The sequence below is a fragment of the Staurois parvus genome, unplaced genomic scaffold (assembly GCF_062004578.1).
Source record: "Staurois parvus isolate SC_StPar_1 unplaced genomic scaffold, SC_StPar_1.0 ptg000013l, whole genome shotgun sequence".
Lineage (NCBI taxonomy): Eukaryota > Metazoa > Chordata > Amphibia > Anura > Ranidae > Staurois > Staurois parvus.
Window position 1 is genome coordinate 17042567 of NW_028317809.1, and position 18007 is coordinate 17060573.

At 40.0% G+C, this 18007-nt stretch overlaps 1 protein-coding gene across 1 annotated transcript in view; it reads left to right on the forward strand.

Moving 5' to 3' along the window:
• Positions 1-18007, forward strand: part of FRAS1 (Fraser extracellular matrix complex subunit 1) — a 680896-nt gene that overhangs the window by 652735 nt on the left and 10154 nt on the right. Inside the window, exons 64-72 of the mRNA XM_089676214.1 lie at positions 1585-1817; positions 1959-2119; positions 5123-5337; positions 6178-6328; positions 6749-6856; positions 8841-9000; positions 9074-9190; positions 11307-11473; positions 14952-15157. Of these exons, the coding sequence (XP_089532340.1) occupies positions 1585-1817; positions 1959-2119; positions 5123-5337; positions 6178-6328; positions 6749-6856; positions 8841-9000; positions 9074-9190; positions 11307-11473; positions 14952-15157 (1518 nt within the window). The remainder of the gene's footprint in view (positions 1-1584; positions 1818-1958; positions 2120-5122; positions 5338-6177; positions 6329-6748; positions 6857-8840; positions 9001-9073; positions 9191-11306; positions 11474-14951; positions 15158-18007) is intronic.

Here is an 18007-nt window from a genome sequence, read left to right on the forward strand (position 1 = left end):
ACTTTGTAAGATGGCCGCTGAGGTATTTCCGCCAGGTTAGGAGTGGGTACTTAAAGAACTGGAACCTTATGTCCATATCCTTGTTGACAAAGTCCAGAAGAGACAAAACGCGTCCAGGGCACATGACGTTCCCGGAAGTGCTGCGGCAGCCATTTTGGATTCTGGAATCCCTGTGTGTTGGAGGTCTGGAGAATAACGGTGCACTTCAGGTGTCCCCCAGAGCTACAAAGTGATAGTGCTGGATAGGAGTAGCAAGGGGGAATTACCTGGTGATCGGGAGACCCTCTACACACGGAAAGGGGATCGCATACTGGGCATGAGGAGTTGGATGCTGTCTTGCTGATCTTATCGTTTTTATATGTATTTGAAGAGCACCTGTGATTGATTTGCATCTTCTTCAGTGGAGTAGGAAGCGTCTTCCTATCAAGAAATTGATCTTTGTTTGGACACATTATTTGGACACTTTGCATATTGGGACTTTATTTATTTTTGTTCTTTTATATATATTTGATATTTTTTATTTTTTGGGTAATCTCTTTGGGTTTTGATCTTTTCACTATAATTGTGGGTTTTTGGGTTTAAGTCAATGAATATATATTTTATTAGTACTTCAGGGGAAGGATATTGATATGACTTTAAGGGATTCTTGAGGATTTTATATATATATGTGTGCTGAGTTATATTTATTAAGTCTTCATATGCTCTGTTTGGTGTGTATTGCTAGAGAGGGTACATGTGATCAGCACAGGGCCAATCAGCGCTGTCCAGGTAGAGGGTCAGGGATTATGCAGCCTCAAAGGACAGTCAGAGGAGAATGAAAACTCCTCCTACAAGATTAACCAGTGCTCTGCTATAGAAGTCACAAGACTGCTGTAACTGCTGATGAGAAAAGGTATTTAGCAGTTTATATTTACTAAAATAATTGCATTTCCATGTTCTGTGTACTGTTGGAGACCAGATATAGTGAATGCAGGGTCCTGGGTTTAGTAACACTTTAAGTGGCAATAGGCAACGGATGGGACTGATTACATGCCATGGCCACGATGCTTACAAACAAGGTACAAACATGTCCATTTACATAATGGTCTGCTACTATTTCCTTCACCAAAGGTGCACAGATAAGTACTTGGTGCCTGGGCACAAAAAATGACATTGGTGAGTTAAGCATGCAGTCCTACTTTTCTTAAGCTTAATGCTTCATTTGTGTTCATGTACTGGCACCCTTACTAACTCAGAAATGTATCCAGGACCAAGTGAAGAATGAAGCGACACTGAATCACCTTTAGAAGTTCTCATTTGCCTATATACTTCCAGTAATATCATCCACCCCTCCCCCCAGCTAATGCCAGAGTTGCCGTATAGCCAGTCTATACATGTAGGCATTACTTTATTTTTTGTTACTATTCTCTTTCCACCCATTAACAATAATATTGTTTTCCTCATTTAACTGACAGGCAACAACTATGACATTAACGTGTTAATAAATGTATACAATTTCTGTTGCAATGTTTTCATTATATATCGAAGAATACCTTAATGGATGCGTTATTTAAAAGTGATATCTATCTTCTGTGTCCTCCCAAGGTGCTGGATAGCATTTATTTCAGCAGGCGTTTTCATGTACGCTGTGTAGCCAAAGCTGTGGATAAAGCTGGACATGTGGGCACACCACTGAGAAGCAATATTGTGAGCATAGGAACTGACAGTGCCATCTGCCATACACCAGTAGTAGCAGGCACAGCTAGAGGATTCCAAGCTCAGTCTTTTATTGCAACTTTGAAATATTTGGATGTCAAACATAAAGAACACCCCAACAGGTATGTCCTATACTCCTGTAATTTTATTATAAAATTAAATTAACCCAAAATAAAATATTGAAAAATATCCAGTTACAGCTAAAGAAAGGAATCCTTGGCCTTCATTCCATATCTTTACTGTGCATTATTTTTTCCCATTAGAATTCACATCTCAGTGCAGATACCACATCAAGATGGCATGCTACCTCTCATCTCTACTATGCCTCTGCATAACCTGCACTTCCTTCTCTCTGAGTCTGTTTATCGCCACCAGCATGTGTGCTCCAACCTTGTCACTATCCGTGACTTGAGAGGCATTTCAGGTATTGTATGCACTTTAATCGAAAAGCTAGAGAAATAACATTCCAAAAACATTGGAGAACCAATCTATATATTTTAATCATACAGTACAGAACACAAGACTTGTATTCATAGACCATGGGTTATATGCATGCTACCTTCAGATGATTGGACACTGGCAGAAAACTTGCTAGAGCTGCCCCTAGCTTACACTCATAAAATCCAGTCATTTCCATGAAACGTGTACTTAGCTGCAGGTTTCTATACAGGTCCAGCGCTGTGGTCTATTTCTGTGGTTCCCTGGCCCTGAAGAGCTCTTTGAGGCTATGCCCACCATGTTGGACGAAGCCTGACTCAGCATTGTAGTTAAAGCAGAGTTCCACCTGGAAAAAAAAAAAATAAAAGTCAGCAGCTACAAAAACTGTAGCTGCTGACTTTTACAATACAGCCACTTACCTGTACCTCGGTCCAGCAGTGTCCTCGCCACCGCTGCTTTCACCGGCCGTCTTCTCTCCCTGGCGCCAGCATATTTAGTGTGGGCACCCAGCTGTGACAGCTTGTGGCTTCACAGCCGGGTGCCAACTGTGCATGCGTGAGAAGCGCTGCGCTTTGTGAATGGCCCCATAGTCTTCTGGGACCTGTCACGTGTCCCAGAAGACTACGAGGACAACTTCCGATTGCCTAGGCGATCACAGCAGAAGTGGGAGCAGGTACCTGTCAAATTCAGGTACCCCCTTTCCCCCTGCTCCCCAAAGTGTCAATCCTTAGTTGGGAGTGGGGGACAAAGGCTTAAAGCGGAACTTCCCCTTTTGGGAGCTCTGCTTTAACTTAAAACAGGGTTTCTCTATATGTTGCCACTGGTTCATGGTTTCCTGGCCAAGCTGCAGTGCTTATCACACAACACAGTTGTATAGGTGGAGGAATTGCCAGTTATTCACCTTATTGTGGTACCCCCTGCCATTTTGCCTCCAACATATTTCAGTGAGAGAAACATTTTCTTCTCCTCCTTAGTCTCTGGAGAATGATGCAGTTAGTGAAACACCTTCTAAATGTGCCGAATAACATGCATCCTGCAGACAACTTACAGGAAACTCAGAACATTGCTTAGATTGATAGCTATTCCCTTGTTTCAGAGCAATGCCCTATTATAATAATGCAAGTGTGCACCATGTAGCCTCTTTGACAAAAGCAGATTTCTATTCTATTATGTCTGACTTTTTTTGTAAAACTTTCAGGGCTTCTTGAACCTTTGGTTTCCAGAGGCCAGAAAGCCTACACTTCTCCTATCCCCCTGACCCTCTTCAGGAATTGAGGACACTGAATTTGTAGCAGAGATAGCAGAGGTTTTTCCTTACCCTGGATTTTAAGAGGCGCAAGCTAGCAAACACCTAGCAAAGCATCCTAACAATGGATAGTATGGACAGTGGACAGAGCTGTTCACATTTGAAAAACATTTAGTCTTTGCATTGCTTTGCGTTACTGTGTGGCAGAAATGAAGCTACATGTTGAGTTTGCAATGAGTTAAATCTGGTCACTTCCTTCGATTTAAGTCTATGGTAATATGCCATAAACACGCCTAAAGCGTTTACATCATATTTAACAAGCGTTTACCATATATCAGGTGGAAAAAAACACTTCCCCCTTAGGCTACGTTTAGATGTGTGTGTGTGTGTGTGTGTGGTGGGGGGGGGGGCAATAAAACCTTCCCCCTTAAAGTGTTACTAAACCCACAACAGTAAGATCAGTCTGTATATGCAGTAAACCATGTTTGTTATACTCACTGTGGAACCTAAGGGGTTAATCCTCTGCAGTGTGTAAAAAGGTTGGTTGATCCTGTCTTCTCTGATCCTCCCCTTCCTCTACTCTCCCCAGTACATCTGCTGATAGTATAGAGCTCTAGGAGTCACTCTGCACACGCTCAGTTTGTGTGTATTGCTAGAGAGTTTTTTGTTTCTTTGGGAGAGTGCATGTGATCAGCATAGGGCCAAGCACCACTGTCCAGACAGAGGGTCAGGTGTTATGCAGCCTCATAGGACTATCAGGGGAAAATGAAAACTCTTCCTACAATCTTTAACCAGTGCTTGGCTCGCTAAACATCACAAGACTGCTATATACTGCTGATGAGAAAAGGTATTTAGCAGTTTATATTTACTAAAATAATTGCATTTCCATGTTCTGTGTACTTTGGGAGACCAGATATAGTGAATGCAGGGTCCTGGGTTTTGTAACACTTTAAGCTGCAATAGGCAACGGATGGGGCTGATTACATGCCATGGCCACGATGCTTTGCTTAGCGTCTGCTGCAAAATCTACCATATAGTGATCAGCAGCAAGATAAGGAATTTATAGGCCAGTCAAAATGCCTATTTTTTATCTACACTATTGACCTAATTTTTTTAATTATAAGACAGTGCCTCTCATTATTCTTCCAGCATACTACTAGGCTTATATCATTTAAGATCTTAAACTAGCAATGAGTAAAGTAGGTGAAAACAGTCTCTCTACAGCAGACATACTGGACAGGAAAAAGCTTGTGTTTGTATAGAGAACCACAACATTTTTCTTTACATTTTTTTGTTGGAAGAAGCACAAAACTGTGTCTAGGATATGCTCTCCAATTTTTTAAAGTTGGGACAGACATCTTATTTTTATTGTGTTGATAAATGTGCCTTTATATAGGCTGTGTTGAGATATTCAAGTCCCTTATCTAATACACTGAGTTTGTTTTTCAATCTGTTAAATAAATACCCTATGACCGCCTTCTGTGCAAACTTTGCGACAGTCAACCACAGGCAACTAAACACAGCATTTCATAGTCAACGTTTTTTTATCACTTGCAGTATGTCATTATTTCAGGTGCCTGTGCACCAGGTTATAAATAAATCAGTAAGTAGTAGTATATGTAGACTATGTTCTCTGCGCTTATTACTATATATCGCTTGATTGATATATTATATGAAAGGCTCAATACTAAGAGGTAACAAAGCTTTTATTTTTGGTACCTAAATATTTTTATATGTTTTCAGAGGCAGGATTCTTAGATGAGGTGACATATGACAGCATTGCTGTGGGACCTGGCTATGACCGACCTTACCAATTTGATCCTAATGTAAGAGAGCCAAAGACTGTGCAACTATATAAACACCTGAACCTGAAGAGTTGCATTTGGACCTTTGATGCCTATTATGACATGACTGAACTCATTGATGTTTGTGGTGGTGCTGTTACAGCTGACTTTCAGGTATTGTTCTGTCATGTTGTTGTACATATGTGCAGCAGTATACACTAGGAATGCATGTGTCCAGAAATGCAAGCATATACATATATTGAAAGATATTATTTCTCATGTCTCCATAGCGAAAAGTCTATTTTGTGTTCAGGTTTGCAATGTTAGTGTGGTTCCCCCACCTCCCTCCACCAGATTTATTAGGTTTAGATACTTTAAAAAGTGTAATGTGAGATATGCCGATTGCAGCTCTGAATGGGTTTATGTAACCAGAGGGTGGGGGTACACCTGCCAGCCACTCTGCTCTGCACCAAGTGAAATGTGCTGTGCTACGTAATGACAGTTAATAATTACCGTTAAGTGATTCACTAAGGGCCCATTCACACCTCAGAGTTGCAGTAAAGAATGGTAAAATGTGCAAAGCATATGCACTTTGTGGTGCCGTTTATTTTGAATACATTGAATACGTTGTGGTTCATTGGAGGCCCATTCAAAGTAATGGACTGCCTTAACACATGTCAGTGCAGTACAGTAATACAATGGAAAAATATGAACATGCCCTTACAAATTACTTAGCATGCACCTAAATTTACAAAAAAAAAATAAAAATATATATATAGTATTTCTGATGTTTGGTTCATTATATGCTAAGGCCCTATGCAATAAAATGAAATATGGTTTTACAAGTTGTTTCTTCAGCTTATGTGATTTATTAACATATGCTATTACGATATGGTACTAAAAATATAGATTTGCATTTTACTTCTGCTGTTCTGTAACCTGTGTCACAAGTAAATTGTAATATTAGATTATATGTTTAATGCCACAATTGTCTTTATTCATAACCCTTTAAAGGTGAGAGACTCGGCCCAGTCCTTTTTAACTGTTCATGTTCCACTGTACGTATCATACATATATGTGACTGCTCCGAGAGGGTGGGCATCATTGGAGCACCACACAGAGATGGAATTCTCATTCTTTTATGACACAGTCCTCTGGAGAACTGGTAAGATTTATTGTCACTATGAAGGAATATTAGGATGAATGTTGACTACTCTAGAGCCCAAATCAGGTTATTAGCAATGCAGTGTTTGTGTTCAGCTAGTTTGAGAAAAAAAGAAGTATAACACAATGCATATATGGGTCTTTACAGAAGTACTGGGAATATTCAAATACATTTTTCTGCCTGAATTTGCTTCCATTTTCTGGCATTAAAGGGTAAATGCAATGAAGATATTGGTGAATGTGATGTGAATGTTCAGTGATTGTGCTTTGGAAATGAACAGTGTGGACATTGATAAGGAATTATTTGAAATTACTGAATGCAGCAGTTTACAGTGCCAAAAAGTTAACAGGGGATATTGGCAGAAATCATAACATTTTCTACTCTGTAAATATTGACACTTGTTTTTGATTTAACTTACAGGTATACAGACAGACAGTGTTCTGTCTGCCAGGCTGCAGATCATTCGCATATATATCCGTGAAGATGGACGTCTGGTGATAGAGTTTAAAACTCATGCCAAATTCAGAGGTAACACTCATATTAATGTAAAATGTTATCAGGGTAAATTCACAAAGCTAACATACCAGAATAAGGATCCTTTTCTGCAAAAGTTGCAAATATTTTCAATGAGATTTGAAAAAAACATCACAGGGCTGGAAAAAAAGATCCTTATTCTTGAGTTAAAGCTTTGTGAATTGAGTATCTAAGCTCAAATGTTTTATCTACGGTATATATACGTGATTTTGCACACCCGTGCCACCCTATAGCAGTATTTCTGCTATAGGGCGGACAGCAAGCGGTCAAAACAAGCCCTCACCTACCCCGCTAGCTGCATGTGCTGTAAAGTAAAGAGTCCATAAAGATCACCACAAAGACTCAAAAAGCTGGTTTCAGTTGGGTTCTAACTGTGATTACATTAAAAGGCTGGCAGGCTGCCAAAATTATGGTGTAATAGAAAGGAATAATACGATTTCTGGGTGAACATTGAAGATGAATTTCTCAACAATGCCTATATCTACAGAGGTGACTGAGAACATGTAAATACTATTGTGTGCACAGTCAGGGCACCAAAGAATGTGTGAGAAAACAGATTTGTTGTACCTTCAAGAGTAGGCGATATAATAAAGGAATTGAGAATCATCATTCAATAAATAGAGTAATGATCCAATTTAAATATCTAATCATGTGAAAATCTAAATATTGCATAGTTATTTAATCTGCACACGATTGGGTATGCAAAGTGAATACGGCTTCAATTTATTGAGTTAAGATTTTCAACTGCTTTAGTTAACCATCCTCAACGTGTCTGCCTTCCTTCTCTTTCCTTCTTTCTACTGACATACACTGATTTTAAGGCCCATTTCACCTATGTATTTTATTGTGTGTGTTGTAATGCAAAGGTTGGCCATTGTTTTAAATGATGATAGTTCACATTTATGTAATGCATTGTTGACCATTATAAGGCTTGCTGAAGACAAAAAGGACACATTTAAATGCACTATTGTTGATAATGTACATGAAAACACATTAAAACTTGTAAAGAAAGGTATGAATCCAGCAAATCTATCTGCTCACGGTGATGTCATACCCTCTTACTCTTCCCCAGCATTTGATTTTAAATTTACATCCTAACATTTTATATTGTGAATAGAAAATATATGCATACTCCAGAACAACCAAGGGGGATATTACAAATAATACTGGGCAGATGGATAACATCACGAATAGATGAGAGACATGGATTATGGAGAAAGAAAGATAACTTTAGAAGTATACACACTGCATCTTACAAGTATACAAAGTAGGACAATCATGCAATGGGAAAGTGTTCTAAAATAAAAGTTAAAAATGTGGGAAGTGGTTGTCCATTTTGCCACGCAGGGAAGAAAATCTTACCTGGATCAAAATGTTCCCGTATTTTCCTTTAACAAATAAAGGCTAACTGTGGATATCATTAGTTGTAAGAAAATCACTCAGTCCTTTGTTAAATTCTGTGTTTGTGCACAGTCTAACCACTCTTAATGTAAAAATCTTCTCCCCATGCTAATGTAAAAATCTGCTTTATATGTATTACCGCTGCTCAAGGTAGAGAGACTCCCAATCTCTAAGCACAACTCCTCCTGTAGGTGCTAGCCCAGCTCGTGTGCTGCATAGATGAGCACAAAGGATGTCCGATTGGCTGTACTCCAAACAATCCACTTTATTGAACCAAGATACAGATAGTGGAAATACAGAGGGGGGACTGGCAGGTAACGTTTTTCACTCAAAAGACAGCGCTTATTCTTTACCCCAATATGGTAATGAATAAGTTCTGTCTTTAGCGTGAAACGCATTTGCCTGCCAGTCCCCCTCTGTATTTCACTCTCTGTATTAGTTTTATCTTGGTTCAATAAAGTGGATTGTTTGGAGTGCAGCCGATCGGACGTCCTTTGCTCTCATAAAAATCTGCTTTCTTCCATGCACAACTGATGTTTACGTATCCTTATCAAATTACGTTTCATTTTTTCCACAGGTCAGTTTGTTATGGAGCATCACACATTGCCAGACATTAAATCTCGTATTATTGCACCTGATCATTTGGGCGGCATTGAGTTTGACCTTCAGCACTTGTGGAGCGCCCAGACCTTTGACTCACCATACCAGTTGTGGAGAGCAACCAGCTCCTATAGCAGGTGAAAACAATAGTATAATGTAAATTAGATACAACTGCATGTTTTAGGCTGTTAACACTTATTTTGTTTCCAGGAAGGACTACTCAGGGGAGTATACCATCTATCTCATCCCTTGCACAGTACAGCCTACCCAGCCTTGGATTGACCCTGGAGATAAACCTCTGGCCTGCACAGCCCATGCTCCTGAAAGGTCAGAAAATGCATCTGATATTGCTTAAATATTCTCTTAAAGAATTTGCTGGAAGAATCTTTTACTCTTCAAGTGGTTTACGGAACTGTGTTATTACATTGTAATAGTACAGCTGTAGGGACAGAGATTCACATTTTACTGAGTATTGTGATACTTGGAAAGGCATATGTCAATATCATGTTCAGGAACTGTGGGAGCTCACGCATTCAGCAGTTTGGGAGGTCTTTGCAGAGGGTGCAGTGATTGGCATTCTTCAAGGATGCTTGCCATCCCTGTAAATCCTTACTTTGGAATCTGCAAGTCCATTTGACCCACAGTTCTAAAAGCCACATAAAGATAGCATGGAAAACAGAAATGTTTGTTACAATATGTAGCTGCGTAAAAAATGTACAGAAGCTTTCCTGACAAATTCCTTTGTAACTTAGTTCAACTCTGTGCTACCTAAAGAGGTCTTAGTCGCTTGGCTACCAGTCATTAGGAATACTCTGATAACTGCACACCAGGTCACTTTTCTGTTCTGTACACAGAATTACAGGCAGGTAGGTCAGCCTATTAAAGCTTTCACTTTGTTTTGAAATGTCCACTTTAACTGTTCCTCTCTTAGCTATTTCCCAAGTCTGTCCCTTTCCTTTATGTTTATTGCAGGTACTTATATAGTGTCATCAATTTGTGTAGCACTTTACACATACATATATATTTTGTACATTCACATTAATACCTGCCCTCACAAAGCTTTTAATCTAAGGTCCCTAACTCATGTTCATACACATACTGGGGCCAGTTTGAACAGGAGCCAATCAACCTACCAGCATGTCTTTGTAGTGTGGGAGGAAACCCACACAGACACAGCAATAGTGCTGTGGTTGGGATTCAAACCTATGACCCTAGTGCTGCTAGGCGGAGGTGCTAACCGCTTACTCACTATGCTGCCCATTTTTATTTGTTAATTTGTGTTCTGTCAGTTTCTGCTTTGGTTGGTTTGGGGATACGAATTTATAATTTTTTTCTTTTTTACTGCTTTCTGTATCCCTGTTGAGGGAATAAAAGTATTACCATCTGCCGGAGAGTTTCCTTTTATTTTCTGTGTGGTACCAGTGACAGAAAAAAAAAAGTATAAGCTTCCCATTGAGGATTGAGACAACAAACGGATTCTAAACCTTATTCACTCTCTGCAAAATTAAAAGAAAAAGTTGTTGCTGATTTTACATCTAAAATTAACCTCATAAGAAGTTTTGCTGTGAATCATAGGTTCACATTTTTCCTCTCCATTTTTCATGTCTCAAGTACATAGTGTATTAACTGTGGATTTTAACCACTTGACCTCCATAAGCTTTTACCCCCCTTCATGGCCAGGGCATTTTTTGCAATTCAGCACTGTGATACTTTAACTGGCAATGGCACAAGTAGTGATCAGAGACTTTTAGTGGGACTGTGATAGTGTGGCCAGCAGTCTGGCGCTAACAGGCCCTCGCTGTGAGGTACACTGACTAACACTGACATCAATAGTAAGACTAATACAGTGATCAGATATAATACTGTACACTGCCACTGTACTAATGACACTGACTGGGAAAGTGTTAACATCAAGTGGCAATTAAGGGGTCAACTGTGTCTAACAAACGTATTGTGTGTAATTTGTGCTGCTTTTAGTTACAGATTTGGCTGTTTTTTCTCCCTGCTTTGCAAGGAGAAGAAACAGCCAGATTACTCCTCTGTGTACAGAGCCCTGTGTGTTTGTAAACACAGGACTCTGTGCTGTGATTGGACACTGCAGATCAGCAGGTCTCAGTCATAAATCATTAGCCGAAACCTGTTGGCAAAACTGCACTGTGCCCAACCACAGCACGGGTCAGCAGTATTTACATTGCTGAGCTTTCAGCTGCCTCTTGGTCACAGTAAATCTACTGTGACTGAGCAGCAAATGGTTAAAGGATAAGTTCACCTTTAGTAACATGTTACACCCATATTTAGGTTACTAAATACAGTATGTGTTACTAACTGAGCAGCCCCTGCACTGAATCTGTTTAGTTACGGTTTATATTTTGAGTAGATCTAATAAGAATATGTAATGTTATATGCATAAATAACCAATGTCTTTCAAATTTTGCCGCCTTAGGTTTCTTATTCCCATTGCATTCCAGCAAACAAACCGCCCAGTCCCAGTGGTATATTCATTAAACACTGAGTTCCAGCTGTGCAATAATGAAAAGATCTTCTTGATGGACCCAACTAAGACTGAAATGTCCTTGGCCGAGATGGATTATAAAGGGGCCTTCTCCAAAGGTAACAGTGTCTGATATGCAAATATCATTTTTGTGAGTAGTATATTTAACATGGGCGGCACAGTGGCTTAGTGGTTAGTAAGTCTGCCTTGCAGTAAATGGGTCATGGGTTTGATTCCCGACCATGGCGCCTCCTGCATGGAGTTTGCATGTTCTCCCTGTGCTTGCGTGGGTTTCCTCTGGGTACTCCGGTTTCCTCCTACACTCCAAAGACATGCTGGTAGGTTAATTGGCTCCTGTCTAAATTGTCCTAGTTTCATCCCTGGCCATGTGGGATTTCCTGCATGGTAGGGGTTGGGGAAAGAACTGGCAACCTACCCTGTAAAAATAATTGCTAAGAGAATTCATGGAAAAAGTCGCTTATAAGTGATAGTCCATGCAATCGCAGATAGATAAATATTTAACATGCCGCTGTGCAATAGTAATACAAATATCAAAATGAGTATAATCAAAACTATAAACATGATCCAAAATATACAGTAAGGCCTTGTTCACCCTGGATGATTACATGTGCATCCTCTTCAGGGCTGTATTTTGCTGGCATGCTGTTTAATACATCCCCGTGCCAGCTGTCCCATTGTTGTCTATTGAAACGCAGTAGCTGCATGGACACAGCTGTTGTGTCCCAATATGACATCCAAGTGGGTGCGGGCATGGGGATGCATGCAGTACATGTTGCGTGCATCCCCATGTTGCTGACAAAAACGCAGCCTTGCACGGGGCACGCATATAACTGCCGTGTGTGAATGACACCTTATAATCTTGTTGAAATCAGTGGGACAATTTTCTGACATGACGGGAAATGCTAACATCAGGCATTTATCTTTTTGTACACTAATCTTGCACAAACATATCTCTGTTTAGAGGAGAGGAAAATCATCTCAGCCAGTTCATCCACACACAGGTGATTACACAGAACCTTTAGCAGAATGAGATGGGCAGCTGTTGGGGGGATTCATCATAAATTCCCAGTTCAAGCCAAAACAATGTACGCAGTGGATAACATCCACCAATCTATTATCTTGACGTTTACTGAGAAGAGGTTCATCACAAGCCACATACATAGTGAACTGGTTATCAAAACTCTCGAATTTAACAAGTTCTTGAGTTTGATTAATTACTCATACTTTAATGAAAATGCAGTACTCCATCAATTATGTTGTGCCAAAATATGAAATCTTGCTATCCATATAGGCACAGCATGGGGGATATTGCTTCCACTCATGCAGAGTAGTTAAAGTTTTCTTGCGTGTTACATATTTACATTTTCATTTGTTTCTAAGTAGGGCATGTTTGATTTTAACCCATTGGTATGACATGTTAGCTAAGAGGTTTACTGCCTGTGGAAAAAAAGGAAGATTGAAGCATGTTATGAATCCAAATGAAAGGAACCTGTCTGAAACCTAGACATTGCAAACTAAACATATAATGGCGAATATATAGAGGCTACCTTCAGTGAAAAGTACATTTTAAAACTATTCATACAGAGAGGTACAGATAAAGGCAGCTTAATTATCTTCAAATCTTATATACAGCGAGTATAGAAATGAATTGCCCCCCTTTACAATAATCACATTTTGATGCTTTGCAACCTGAAATGAAGACAGACACATGTTTTGTTTTATCCAGTTGTATTTACTTAGTGCAACTTAGAACATCCAAATTAAAGATATAATACCAACATGTCAGAAACACATTTTAAAAAATCAAAAACAGACACACTGATTGGGAAAAAGGATCAACTCCCTCCTAAAAAATTACTTGTAAACTCAATCAGGTGTAGCTAATCACCTCAATGGTATACAAAGCCATTTGACTTTCAGCTGTGATCAGCTGTGGTAATTTTGATTAGCTCAGCATGAAAAGAGCTTTCCTGGAGCATTTCAGTCCCTGGCAGTGCAACTGAGGCAAACAATCAACAGTGGGTAGCAAGGCACTATCAAAGATATGCAGGGTAAAGTTGTGGACAGGCACAAGGAGATGGATACAAAAAAATTCAAAGGCTACCTCAATGCCTAGAAGCATAGTGAAGTCTATTATTAAGATGTGGAAGGTATTTGATACAGACCCTCCCTGGATCAGGATGTCGCTCCAAACTGAATGAATGAGTCAGAAGGAAACTGGTCAGAGAGGATACCAAAAGGCCAATAGCCCTACAGAAACTCTGAAGCAGTTGCAGGAATTTTATTGTGTGCATGTGACAACAATATCACAAATTATCCACAAATGTGGCTTGTATGGGAAGGTCACAAGAAAAATGCAACAAGAAAGGCCAAATGCAGTCATGATTAAGCTTTGCCAGAATGCACCTTGAAGATTCTGGGGCCATATGGAAAAAGGGGTTATGGTCAGATGAGACTAAAATTGAATTATTTGGCCTCAACACGAAACAATATGTCTGGTGGAAATCCAATACGGCTCACCATCCAAATAACACCATTCCTACACATGGAGCTGGTAATATCCTGTTATGGGGGTGTTTCTCTGCAACAGGGACTGGAGCACTTGTTAGGATAAAATGAAAAACTGATGGGGCAAAATACTGTCAAATTATTGAGGAAAATCTGCTGCCCTCTGCCAGAAAGTTGTTAATGGGTAGAAGGTTTACCTTTCAACATGACAGTGACCCAAAGCACATAGCAAAAATAACCACACAGTGGTTGAAGGAGAAAAAGGTGAATGTCCTTGCATGGCCTAGTCAGAGCCCAGACTTCAACCCCATTGAAAATCTGTGGAATGACTTGAAGACTACAGTCCACATATGGTCACCATCAAATTTACCTGAGCTTGAGCAGTTCTGCAAAGAAGAATGGGCAAATATCGCAAAGTCTAGATGTGGAAAGTTAGTAGAGACATATCCCGACAGACTAAAGGCTGTAAGTAAAGCAAAAGGTGATTCAACAAAATACTGACACAAGGGGATGGTCCCTTTTCCAACTCAGTGATTCTATTTTTTTTTTGTTCCTGACATATTGGTGTTATATCTTTCACTTGGATGTTATAAGCTGCACAACTTAAATACAGCTGGATAAAACAAAAACTGTGTCTGTCTTCATTTCAAAGCAACAAAATGTGATAATTTTAAATGGGGGGGGGGTGATTATTATCTATGTTCGCTGTATACCGATAAATCAAGCTTGGTCCCACCTCTTCTACCAATTAATCCTCTCTATTAGTTCTTTAATGTAAAAAAATGCCTTCCCGGTTAATAGGAGCACTTGTAGGGTAGAGAGATCAGGGCCAAGATAAGATTTGACTAGAAATTCAGCTGCCCTTAGCTTTTGATGTAGGGATCATTTTGTTATATGGTTTCACTTGTTTCCTACTATTACTCTCAGTTTGTATTGCTCAGGTTTGTGAAACAATTAGGTTAAAAGAGTCCTGAAGCACTGGTATATTGAACATATGTAAAAAAAAAAACACTTAAATTCCTTGCAAACCACTGCTTTTCTTTAGTTTTAATGCATAATGTATTGTAGGGCAAACACTTTATGGAAGGGTACTATGGAATCCTGACCAGAACCTCAATTCTGCCTACAAACTGCAGCTGGAGAAGGTCTACCTTTGCACTGGGAAGGATGGATATGTACCTTTCTTTGACCCAACTGGAACTATTTATAATGAAGGGCCTCAATATGGTTGTATTCAACCTAATAAAAACTTGAAGCACCGGTTTTTGCTCTTGGTAAGTAGTAGATCGTATACATACAATTATTATAATGGGTTTTGCAGAAGTCTGCTTTTATAGTATGTTTGTTAAGTTAGGTTTGACACGGGAGAAGTATGTATAGTAAGGCTGGTTTATTAAAGCAGAATAAAAATAAATATACTGTAGGTGTTCCTGACACTGAAAAAATATGGAATATCACAGGTTGCTATTGACAACAGCTCCACTTTCTCAATGAGCTATGAAGTGGAACTCTAGACATATTTTATAGATAGAGTGGGTAAAATTTAACAACATATCCAGTCGCAATGATACACTGAAGGAATTAACATGAAATCTCTGCAAACCGAGGATAAATCCTACCTTTGACAGCTGTTACCAGATTTCCCCATTGGAAAATATGCTTTCATCTCCTGTTGTGACAACTACTGGCAAGTTCAGGATTTTCCCTATTACAGTAGTCACTGGTAAAATTCTGTAAATGCAGGGGTAATGTCTTCAAGTGGAGATCTTGTAACAATGTTGTGACTATATGAGATTAGGGAGCCATATATTCCTTCTGTTTAGCAATCAATTGTACACATAGCAATTATTCTCCAGCTATTATGGTATTGTGATAGAGCTAATAAAATTCCCATGTGTAGCTCTGTGCTAATGAGGGGATTGCCATGAAGTGGTTCAATCTTATTAGTAACAGCTTAAAACTGATTGTGTAGGTTAGCTCTTACTATTCATTGTACATTGTATATATATTATCTTGTATTTATTCAGTATGTCTAGGTTCACACCTATGCAGTTTGCCTTTCATCTGTTTCTGTAGTGCTTTTTGAGGTGCGTTTTTGCACATGCGTTATTTATGCGTTTTGCGGGTTTTTTTCCCAACTTGTTGCTGGGCAGATTAAAATGCAAAATGCATCAAAAATGCATCAACATCTACATGCTTTTCTGCAGCGTCTCCATTGAAGCCTACAGAACTAAAAACGTAACAGGTGAAAATGTGGAGATATGAACTTGTCCCATAGCAAATCATGTTAAGTGGACTGCTGTACATTTCTGCAAAATGCAATGGAAAACATATAGGTGTGAACCTAGACTTATGCAGTGGAAACTGTTTTCTGTTTTCCAAATGTACACTGCTCAAAAAAATGAAAGGAACACATTGAAAACACATCAGATCTCAATAGGGAAAAATCTCATGCTGGATATCTTTACCGATATGGACTGGGTAATGTGTTAAAAACGTAAGGATGCCCCATTGTTTGAGGGAAATGAAAATTATCAACCTACGGAGGACTGAATTCAAAGACACCCTGAAAATCAAACTGAAACAATGCTGCAGCAGGCTAATCCATTTTGCTGAAATTTCATTGCAGCAACTCAAAATGGTACGCAGTAGTTTGTATGACCCCTACGTGCCTGTATGCATGCCTGACAATGTTGGGGCATGATCCTAATGAGACGACGGATGGTGTCCTGGGGTATTTCCTTCCAGATCTGGACCAGGACATCACTGAGCTCCTGGACAGTCTGAGGTGCAACCTGGCGGCGTCAGATGGACCGAAACATAATATCCCAGAGGTGTTCTATTAGATTTAGGCAAGCGTGGGGGCCATTCAATGGTATAAATTCCTTCATCCTCCAGGAACGTCATCCCAATACCTAATGGCAGTCAGGGTGCCATTCTCTAGCCTGTAGAGGTCTGTGCATCCCTCCATGGATATTCCTCCCCAGACTATTACTGACCCACCACCAAAACGGTCATGCTGAATGATGTTACAGGCAGCATAACATTCTCCGTGGCTTCTCCAGACCCTTTCATGTCTGTCACATGTGCTCAGGGTGAACCTGCTTTCATCTGTGAAAAGGATAGGACACCAGTGGCGGACCTGCCAATTGTGGTGTTTAGTGGCAAATGCCAATTGAGCTCTGTGGTGCTGGACAGTGAGCACAGGGCCCACTAGAGGATGTCAGGCCCTCAGGCCACCCTTATGAAGTCTGTTTCTGATTGTTTGGTCAGAGACATTCACACCAGTGGCCTGCTGGAAATAATTTTGTAGGGCTCTGGAAGTGCTCATCCTTGCTCAAAGAAGCACCTTCTGCGGTCCTGTCCAGCTCTCCTAGAGTAACTGTCTGTCTCCTGGAATCTCCACTATGCTCTTCAGACTGTGCTGGGAGACACATATAAACCTTCTGGCAATGGCACATATTGATGTACCATCCTGGAGGAGTTGGACTGCCTGTGTAACCTCTGTAGGGTCCAGGTATTGCCTCATGCTGCCAGTAGTGACACTGACCCTAGCCAAATGCAAAACTAGTGAAAAACAGTCAGAAAAGATGAGTAGGGAAAGAAAATGTCAGTGGCCTCTGTGACGGGTGTGGCGTCAGACCCCAGTCCTTCTCACCAACTTGTGACCGAAGGACTAGCCAATCTAAAACCGCGCTGCCACTTGCACAGCTGCACCCTGCACAAAGATTTTCCAGCTCACTGGACCACAATCTATGTGCCCGCAGCCTGAGAGCGATTGTTACTGGGTCAGGTTAATTACGCAATGAACTCTTCACACGGCCACCACCACCACCTTTTTAAAGAGAATGAGGAAACTCACAAATCTTAGCAGTAACACTATGATATTTGAATAAGCATCTGTATACACACTGTCACCACAGGCAGATGTATACAGAGGTTTTATAACACACAGTAGCACTCTTCAGAGACAGGGATTCTTAGTTTGCATTAAAGAGCTTTAGCAACAGTTCAACACTTTTCAGAAAATAGGATTTTTTACTAAATAGGTCAAAATGGTGCAATAAAAATATTTACAGAAAAAGATGTAGCCAATATATAAAAAATTGCAGCGCTAAATACTA